Genomic DNA, 11,055 nt, shown 5'->3' with positions numbered 1-11,055 from the left:
GAGGGGGTTCATTGTCTCAATTCATGAACTTCAGGTGTGCAATACAGTAGGCCTGCCCTACACAACGTCTATAATTAAAATCAGGGGTGTTTGTATCTCATTGAACACTTGATTGGGCTCATTATTAATAGCCGGGCGCTACATTATTAATACCAGGATTGGATTACATAAATTCACTCAAACCAATCTTAACTGTGTGTGTGTGTGTGTGGTACAGTAAATGCCACAGAGGAAGCAGGATATTGTTATGCTTGAATGCGACACATTGTGAGCTTGTAGATTGGATGTTGTCAAAGGACAAATTACCAGGACAGTGTTGTTAAAGACCTGCTCAATAGGAATTTTCACTGCCAGTTCAGTCTCCATACTTTTTCTCCTGTGGTGATGAAAAGCTACATTTACACACAGCAAATAGGCTACAGCAAAAATACAAATATATATATATATACATATCCACACTTACATTAGTGTAACAGTAAAATGAGCATAATGTCCTAGAGTGGGTGAACTAGAATAAATCAGTTGTTTTTAATGACTGCACTGTGAGCACCACCATCTTTATGAATGAAGGAAACTTGTGCCAGACTTGCCTGCCTGAGGTCCAATGACTATAATGCCACGCAGCTTAGAGAGAAAAGAAAATGTTGAAGGATGTTTGTTTTGTAAAGAGGGAACTACATTCATCTTTTGTTTGTCATTCATTTAAACTTTTAATGTTCAATTGTCAATTATGAGTTTACAGACATAATCAGGGTGTAGTATAGTCACATTTTATAGTGAGTGTGCGGCACTGTGCGCGCATGTGAACTGGTGTTTAAATAAACAATTCCTTCTATTGAATCTCAATACTTACAATATTGATTTCAATGACATGACTGCATTGTTCTTTTTCTTTGCTGGTGATGCATGAATGACAATGCTAGCTGTATGTTAAATGATTGTTAAAGATATTAAAATTGCTATTTTACCTTGTGTACGTGGCTGCCTATTGTTATGCTGCTATGTTATCGTAGGCTCGTGATAACTCATATCTGGGCTAACATAGCAGACAACCTTTACACGTGAAAAAATTACGTCAAACATTTTCATGTCAAAGACCCCCAAATTGGGAGGCATTAGTTTGCAGATCCCCATCTGAAAATATGTGCCAGGGACCGACATAAGCTGTGTAAATGTTTCCAAATTCTCTCGTGACATGTGAGTTTGTACATCAGCTATTATTCTATAGCTGAAGTAGAGTACAAAATTGTATTGGTTAAATTCATTTTGAATATACATGTAAATAATTAATATGTATGAATGAATGAACCATTGTAAAGCGCTTTGAGCACTTGGAAAAGCGCTATAAAAATGCAATTCATTAATACTATATTAACAAATGTTGCTTGTGACCGCTCTAGAATGCTCTCAAGGACCCCTGAGGTATGACAGGTCAACAGAGGACAGAAGAGAAATAATAAATATTATAGAATACTCTTCTGTGGGTAGGATGTAGTTGCCTAGAACTAGTATGTAAATAAAAATAAATAAAGTCCAAGTCAATCAAAGGCCACAATTACACAATTTGTTATTTTTGGGCCAGAATTTATTCAGGCATACTTTTGTTGCATTTACAAACATAGCAACACCCGCATCATATAAATCCCCGCCCCCCCCCCACAATCAATCACAGCCAGAGAACTTTGGTATCATTAGTCAGTTACAACCACAAAATGGACAGACATTTTGACATGTTGGTTTGTTATTCCACATCACCAGGTATTTAAGTCTTATCATTCAAGATAGCATGGTTCATACAGTAATGTATTCTCTCATGTTTGCCATCTCTACCTGCATTATTAGCCGAATGCACAACCTGTGGATTCAAAAGTACCCTCTCCAATGCAATTATTAAGGGATTAAATCAATTGACTACACTCTGCTGTACACGTAGACAGAGCTAGTTACTGTTATGTTGTGGCCTACTTGTACCAATCCAGGAACATTTAAATGAATACCAGGCGAAATGTAAGAACAACCCAAAGTTTCAAATGTCTCTGTATACCATTCAAATCAGAGCCTATCGTCTCGAGTCTTGGTTGTGTTTTGGAATCCTCTCACAGCAGAGTACATTCTAGAATGAGATGAGACGCAACAGCATCAACAATAGAAATGTGAGAGGCAATAATGTGCAAACAGGTCGGTTACAATACATAAAAAACACATTTAGTTTTTTCATCCAAAGATAGAACAAAGACAAAAGAGATGCAATCATACTGGTCTCAAATGATACAAATAAAACATACCTAGTTATTTACAGCTGGGGATGTGATCAGGACACGCAACGATGCATAGATTAAAGAGGAGGCAAATGCCCCATAAGACAGGAAATTTCCATTGGTAATAATTGTTTGTGATGTGCCTGCAGAAAGCATTGAAGCCCCGAAGGTATTAAAAAAACAAATCCCCTGATGCATCAAATCCCCATACATCACATGTATCCTCTCATTCACACTCCTCTAATCTTCCTCCTCCACACTCCTCTTCCATTCCCTTCATTGGTATGTAAGAGTTAAGGTGTTCTCTTTAAGAAACGATGGGCACTTTTGGTCAGCTGGCGTTTGTTATGATTCATTCAAGTGTGTGTCAGACAGAGTTTGGGGTCAGTTACACTTTCCTAGCCTCTGGCTAGTGGAGAGAAAAGTGGTTTGATGATTGAGGCACGAGAGCGGTGTAATTAGTCAAGCCTTAAGATTGGAGTATCTCAAAGGACATCTTCATTTTGAACGCCCTCCACAGATATTTACTCACAGTCTGGACATGTCTCTTTGATAAAGTAAACACCAGAACAGCTCCCTACCAAATGGACGTAACCCTCTCAAATGGAACATCCATTATCAGGTCTGGTTTCATCGACTTGGGATGAACTGGCCAATCCCTCATCCCATGAGGTGGTTGCCTGGATCCAGATATCCTGCATGTAGTGTATGTGTGGACCATGCCACACAAGCAGAGCGCTGACAAAGAGTATGTTGGAACCTAAACATAACACCTGTGTCCTTTGAGAGTCTACATTCTAAGCCGGTTTAGCATATGTGGTGGTGTTGCCTCTAGGTGGCAGCACCGTATAGGGCTACATGGCCCAGGATCCTCAGGAACACATGCAGGAAATTCAGTCTGTTTTTCTTAATTCCTGAATGGAGATGACAGAGTTGTAAAAACTTATTCAGTCACTGATGGTATCCACTTAACCCATTAAGACTTGAGGACAATTCTACAAAATGCTTGCGGTGGGGCCGGTGGTGATTTTTACGATTCTGTCCCTATTGGTACAGAACTCTGAAGGTCAGCCACCGCAGAGCGAGCTTAGACGACCAAGTTCAATCACAAATACAATTGGGGTGGTCGTATTTGGTCCCCCTGCTCTTCTATATAGACCTTTATATCCTGTGGTCTGGTTTGACCTTCAGACAAGTGGTACTGCCTGGTCCAAGCAGGCAGGCTATTAGAGTGTAGAGAAATTATGAACTAATCATGATTTGTACAAGAACTGACCCCAAATCTACTGTCGCAGATATGACCAGGAACAATGGAAGAACAAATAATACGAAGTCACTAACAACTACTAAAACTATAGGCAGCAGAAGCAAAACCTTAAAAAATAAACATTGAATAAAGTGAACAGAACGGCAGATGTTCGTTCAAGACGTCTTCAAGACGTTAATTCCTATAACAATTAAAAACATGCAACAGCCAAAACTAAAACGGAGAAAAAGACCAAAAAAAGAAAGAAAGGAAAACGCCTTCGAATACAGCAGTTTTTTAGTTTAGTTTTTTGAATGATGACACTCTTTGTAACTTCACGTATGCACATGTCACAACATGTCATACAGTGAGTTAATCAGGTAATAAATATGTTGATAAAAAGATCATTACAAAAGGCGTACAAAGGCGTAAAAAGTCAGACCCATTAGTGTTTAAAAACATCAGGAGAAAAGTTCCAGATGAGGTCCTCTGTGTGTGCGCGTGTGTGCGTCTGTATTAAGGCTGTCGGCAAATAATCCAATTCAAACATACAATCAAAACTGTAAATATAAACTTACGTTCGATTGTGAAAATTATTATTCGAATGTGAAATAAAAAAACAAAACGTAAAAAGCAGCTCTGCCTCACACTGCTCTCTTATGTACATAATGCACAAAAATAGATATTTGAAAGGTTCGAACCTACTGTATAGGTGCTTTATTTAGGAGGTATATTCAAATGTAATTTCTTGGCCAATTTTGACAGACGTGTGCGTGTGTGTGTGCGTGTGTGTGCGCGTGTGTGTGTGTGTGTGCGTGCGTGCAGGGCAGGCGCCAGTAGTCTGTTCACATTGCATAGTTAACAGAACTCAGTGCTGGCCTCTTCTTGCCTTTGATTTTCAGAGATCCATAACGAGCCTAGCAAGAAACACAGATATAGAAGAGATTAAACTGGTATCATGGTAGAATTAAGGCCTATTCATAGTCTAGTTTAAACTGGTATCATGGTAGAATTAAGGCCTATTCATAGTCTAGTTTAAACTGGTATCATGGTAGAATTAAGGCCTATTCATAGTCTAGTTTAAACTGGTATCATGGTAGAATTAAGGCCTATTCATAGTCTAGTTTTAACTGGTATCATGGTAGAATTAAGGCCTATTCATAGTCTAGTTTTAACTGGTATCATGGTAGAATTAAGGCCTATTCATAGTCTAGTTTTAACTGGTATCATGGTAGAATTAAGGCCTATTCATAGTCTAGTTTTCGGTGACGAGGTGACCACCGCTATCACCGAAAACTACAACATGATGTCACTGAGCCGCGGTGAAGAGCAAACCAGCTCTTCTCTCTGTTTTTAATCACTCCAGGCAATGTGATTGGTCTAGAAGTTATGTTGTGCTGGCTATAGAGCGTCGCAGTCCCGCCCCCTACCAGGGGCCCAGGAAATGATTCTCCGTTCATTTTCCTCATAGACATTTCAAAAAGTATTTATTTAAAGACGTTTACGCCGCGGACAAAGCCAACTCTTGTCGTGACAAATCATGACAACAAACACAATCTTTTGTTGTTTTTCTTCTTTGTAATTATTTGTTTGGTCCAAACAGGCAGTAGAGAAAGCAGAGGGAAAACAATGGACGAATTTGAGGTGTTGGAGATATGAGCACGGTGATGGACTATGAGCGGCGCCATCAAAACCACTGTTCTGGTGAACAGGTGACCACCAAATAGGTGGCCACCTCTTCACCTAAATCTAGACTATGAATAGGACTTTATTGGGAGTGGGGGGTGTTATTGGCAGAACTAGCCTCATACAGCTGTCATTTTCACACACAAAAATCACACCCGCTCTCACAAAAACACCCTTTTATTGATTACTTACCTTTTATGTTTGTTTGTTCTCTTTTCTTTTGTCAAGCTGTGAGCTTGCAGCTATTTTAGACTGATTCGTTTGTGTGTGTGTGTGTGTGTGTGTGTGTGTGTGTGTGTGTGTGTGTGTTTGAAAGTGAAATTGGTTAATTGTATCCGTTTATATGGTTATAAAAATTGAACCAGTGAAAATGATCTTTTTCCATTTAGTGAAAAGTTAGTTTTTGGACATGCAAGGTATTTGCCAGACAGAGACTGACGATATGCATCATCTTGGTTCAAAAGCCTTTAAACATGTTCTTACATCTTTGCGGACCCGTGAGCGTGTCAACTTAACGCTTTGTGACCTCCTCAGCCCTCTCTGAGTGACAGCCTCGTCCTCAGAGAAAGTAGGCTCACCGTCCTCCTCATCCGACCTCTCCTCTTGTTCATAGTAGTACTCTGGAAACACACACACACACACACACACACACACACACACACATGTAAATACTGAAAGAATCTGCCCCAAAATATAATCCCTACATTTTGGGCCAATTGAGAAAACAATGTGTCACCCACCCAAAGCAGGTGAAAATTCAATAATTAAGAATAATTTTGGTTTAATAGAAAATCACGAATGAATTATGGTGTACTAGCATTAACCCCAATCACTGTGTGACTAAGTTGATTAAAGTCATCTTCTGACTCTCTCTCAAGATGGTGGTTGAATGATAATGATTTATTTTTAAAAGCACCACCTCTATCCGTGTAGCATCAACTCTGGATGCATCCTTCAATCCAGCAGGGGTCAGTAGAGAGACACGAGAAACACTTGTGTTCATTCTACATGGTTCTTTGTCTCTCCTGGGCCATAGAATTAGAATGGCTAGAAAAGGCACATCCTGGTGTGCAAATAGCATTGTCTTTGGGGACGCCACAAAATGGATTGCCAGTGCTCACATCTGTAACCATACTGCCAGCACTGAATGCTGGCAGTATGGTTACAGATGTGAGCATGGCCTGTAGATGTGCATGAGATTGAAGGTAGAAGCAGAGATGACATTTCATTGACTGGCATTCTCTCAAGCCTGATTTATACTTTGTGCTACGATATAGTGTCGCTCACCAAATGTAGCATTTCTACAAGCTCACAACGTGCCACGATGCAACAATTTGTGAGCTTGTAGATCGGCTATTTTCGGCCAGCAACGCCATCTAAATCAAGCATTGTGGTTACCTCCACCATGACACTTACATTATGCAGAATTCTAGCTGATCTTGGCAGACAGATTGTAAATGTTAAGTCTCACTTCACTCATACTGTAAAGTCTAATTCACACCGTAATATAATGCTAATAAATATTTTAAAGCCAACAACACGTCCCAACACAACTGTGTGATGGAATGATGGATCAATTAAGCTAAAATAAAGAATCCTTCCGTTTGAGAGAAGATGGTTAAAGCAACGAAATAAATAAACACCCCACTGTTATCCAAATTTTGACATAAATCTGAATTCATTATGTATCCATTCACTGTAATAACATCTTGGTACTGTCATGTTATGTTCTCTCATCAGCTCCTGGCTGAGAACACACCGTTTCCTCCCATCGTTTATTCAAAGCAATGTGAGAATTTGAATTTGGACAGGAATGGTTGTTCTACGTGTCCTAGTTCTACGCCCGTGGCTGCTGCTGCCAACACCACATCTGGATTCTATTAGAGAAAACCTCTGTTTCCTGAACAGAACTTCACCCAACACCAAGCCACCTTTCCATAACAGAGAGAGAGAGAGAGAGAGAGAAATGGTGGGAATAAAGCTTGGTTTATATTCCCGCCGACAACAACTGCTTTTCAGCGAGCGACATGTCATACTACATAAATTAATAAGCGGGGCTTCAGCCACCTTGAGGTCATATATAATAACCAGCACAACATCAGATGTATGGTGCTGCTTTGAGGTAAACAATTAAATATGAATGGACAGACTGTGTAGTGAATACAAGGCAGCTAGTCCTGCTATATGGAGGAAATATGGAGGAAGCCTGGAAAACGGAGTTATACTCTGTTGTGTGTCAGTGTCGTGCCAAATAGCCAGTCTAGAAGCTCACAGTCAGTCACAATCCATCGCAACCTGACACTTGTACATTGGCTATTTCCGGGTCGTGCCGGTGTAAGAGCAATACGCCAAGTTGATGGTCCGCCAAACCTACAAGGTCTCAACGCGTTGCATCCACGACGCATTTCCAGCTATTTTCAATGTACAACATTGTGCAACAAAGTATGATACGGGCTATATGGTCCACATGCCCAGTCTGTACCCGTTCTTGAAACCCACACTACAGCTCTACACTGGAAACCACACTGGCCTTGTTTGGCTTTCCAGTGGAAACCGCACTAGCCCTGCTTAGCTCTACAAAGGAAACCAGGCTAACCAACCCCCCCCCACCCCTTCCCTCGTCTTTGACATGTTAGGCTGTTAAGTGCTTGGCCTCAGCACAATCTTGAGCGAAAATAAAATAAATAAATAATAAAGGACCTTTTAACATTTGTAGTTTGCTTGCCGGTATGGAGCACACACTATGTCAGATGTGTCGTTAACTAGAGAGGAAATGGAATGGGAGTGCGAGTATTGCGTTTGCAGAAACACGAGGATCTTGACAAATTAGAGTAAGGTACTACTATTTTATCATGCTATTTTACTCCTATCAAAGGGCATGACAGAAATTAACTGTGACCGAGTTTATCTGCAGGAGCAGGATTAATCAATGTGCCAGTTGACGGAGCAGCTCCACACTCTTCTGATGGCATCAAAGATTACAGGCTTGGCTTTTTGTGAGATTCGGAGAGACTTTTGACTGCTTACATCTACAGTAGGTAGGTATATAATAAATAACATACGCTATATTAGACAGAGACAGATAGAACTTCATTGATCCCTGAGCGGAATTCAGTTGTCACAGCAGCACCATAGCAAGAAACAAAGGAAAGATACTGGTACCAGAGAGATACATCTATGCTTCAAAAGTAAAATAACAATAAAACACAGGAGTAAAGTAGTTCAGTACAGTAGCAGAAATAAGATACAAAAAAGGCTACCAAGAAATGTAAAGTCTGTCTTGCAAATATGCACTTGAATATGAAGGGATTTTCATAATATATGTGCTATTAAAAATAATTACAGTAGCCATTTCCAGATTGTGTCTGATGCAAAGTTAGTCATGATTGCTTTTGATTTTGGTAAAAAGTTGTAACATGAATGTCATAACACTGGACCCCAAGGACAGCTATTACCCTGATAACCCTGTAACATGAATGTCATAACGCTGGACCCCAAGGACAGCTATTTGCAGTGATTCACAAATCTTTTAGCTCGAGACCCAAAAGAGAAATTTGCCCGAGACCCAAACTACAAATATACAAGTTCACAACGCATCGCTTCGTGCCACATTGGAAGCTTGGAAAGCTGCTATTGTTACCACTTCTTAAATGTTTGTTTTCTTTATTTTATGGAAATTGGATTTTAATTATATATATTTTTTAATGTTGTTTTTGTGTGCGTTTGCCTTTATTGGTACAATAATTAGACAGTAAAGGGGGAGAGAGATGGGGAGTGACACGCGGCAAAGTCCGTCGGGCTCGGGAGTCGAGCCCGCGGCACGCCGTCCGGCTGGTTTGGCAGCCTAGGTGCCCAGACGGTTGAGTTGTGATTTCTTTCCATACATAAATACATTTTTAAATGTAGGAAACAAAATATAAGGGATAATTACTAAAAATTGGTCCGCCACTGTTTAGGAAACAGCGAGTTTGTCCTACAACCACATGTCCTGATCAAAGTGCCATTCATACCCCCCCCCCCCTTCACAAAGCTGCACTGGATAAGCTATTCAACTAAATGTCTTAAATATAAATGGAAATCGTGTTCACATGGGAATAATGTTGTTTGAATTATGCCTTAGTGTAGCTTTTCTAAAAAGAAAAAAACAAAGAGCTGATTTTCCTGGCAGGCCTATGAAGAGACTGGATTCCAGTCATTCCATCCATTACCAGCCTATTCTGTGGTCAAATTCTCCAATTTCCTGCCATATTTGGAGTAGACAGCTTTATTAAATAACACACACAAATACAAGGACAGACACACACACACACACACACACACACACACACACACACACACACACACACACACACACACACACACACACACAGTGTGTGTGTGTGTGTGTGTGTGTGTGTGTCAACATTACCCCTAAAAAACGGGATAAGTCTGAAATTTCGAGAAGCCTATCTTATTCATTTATGAACAAGGGAATCCTTTCAGGTCAAGCAGAAGAGATGCTTGCTTGCGGTGTCAGTGTTTGGGGCGGGTCTGATACTGGAAGCACATGCTGGCATCTGTCACTGATGCTTTCGCACATGTTAGGGGAGGTGGGGGGTCAAACGAGGTCATCACCTTGACCCTTGTGTTTGTTTACTTATTAGCACCAGGACAAATGTTGGCCATGGTGGTATTATAAGCATGTCATCATTGGGATTTTTGAAGTAGAATAAATAATGAATACGGTAATTATGGAAAAACCATCATCTTTTTGTCAATGTGAAACAATATCATATACATATATTCTTTTTTTTTTTAACAAAACATGGAATTTGGGTTGGCGAAAGGGCCTTTCTGTGTGGAGAGACACTCAGGCATGAAGGAAGCATGAGTTCAAGTCCGTTGCTCTCCCCATGTCCCCCATAAAAGGGGACTAGGTTGGCGGAGGGCATGTAGAGCCCAGGATCACATTAGATAATTCACACAGGGGTGAAAAATGAGTTACAAAATCGTGGGATAAAAATTATAAAAAAGAAAACATGGAATTTTTACCACAACACAAAAGGTTTAAACACTGTTGGTTTTAATAGCATATTCTTGTGGTGCGTGTGCGCGCGTGCGTGTGCGTGTGTGTGTGTGTGTGCGCGTGTGTTAAAGAGTAATGATAGCTGTGAGAACCATGAGCTAGAAGGCTAAGAGTGTTGGAGAATGAAAGCGTCTCTGCCCTCCACTGCAATTCATTTATTCTGCCTCGGTCTCCTCTCGGTCTGTGTGCAGGAGAACTGAGCTGAATGCCTAATGCTGGCTTCCTGCTCTCAGCATGCTGATGTTATCCACCTTCATATACCTCCCTGTCCTTTTCGTATTAAACTATCGATTATTGTCTTTGTGATTATTTTATGGATTCCTTTTAGATTAATCAAATCATCTTTTTTTTTTATCTCAATGAATCACTGCAAAAACAATATGAATAAGCACTATTTAAAATGTTGGCGTACAATCAGAAATCAGTTGTATTTGTCACATCACAGAGGTGGGTGAAATTCTTTTGAAAGGCAAAAATAGTGCAGAAATAGCTATAATTATTTGTTGTTGTGCGACACGTCATGAGCTTGTCGATCAGCTATTTTGGGGCGACGAGATTTAGTGAGGGAAAAAGCTGTCCAAAGTAGAGAGAGAGCCAACTCAGGTCCAGGGTACGATGAAGGACGATTACTGCGATTATTGTGATCGTTTATCGTGATAAAGGAGAATAACGATTATCGTCCCATCTTCCTGTTTCCACTCTACCTCTATCCAATAACCCCATTCTTCATCCTTCCTGCTCCATGTCTGTGCTCCTTTCCTCGCTTCCTCTCTCTATGCTACCCATCTTCCTCACACTCT

At 40.3% G+C, this 11,055-nt stretch overlaps 1 protein-coding gene across 1 annotated transcript in view; it reads right to left on the bottom strand.

Moving 5' to 3' along the window:
* Nucleotides 1-2,183: 2,183 nt before the first annotated feature.
* reep3b (receptor accessory protein 3b) overlaps nucleotides 2,184-11,055 on the bottom strand; it is a 36,089-nt gene continuing 27,217 nt past the window's right edge. Inside the window, exons 7-8 of the mRNA XM_080788842.1 lie at nucleotides 5,674-5,810; nucleotides 2,184-4,421 (exon numbers count right to left, since the gene is read on the bottom strand). Of these exons, the coding sequence (XP_080644968.1) occupies nucleotides 4,350-4,421; nucleotides 5,674-5,810 (209 nt within the window). The 3' untranslated portion in view covers nucleotides 2,184-4,349. The remainder of the gene's footprint in view (nucleotides 4,422-5,673; nucleotides 5,811-11,055) is intronic.

The sequence above is a fragment of the Protomyctophum bolini genome, assembly GCF_963924005.1.
Source record: "Protomyctophum bolini genome assembly, chromosome: 18".
Classification (NCBI taxonomy): Eukaryota; Metazoa; Chordata; class Actinopteri; order Myctophiformes; family Myctophidae; genus Protomyctophum; species Protomyctophum bolini.
The sequence above is the reverse complement of the archived record's forward strand: the minus strand, read 5'-3'. Positions and strand labels throughout refer to the sequence as shown.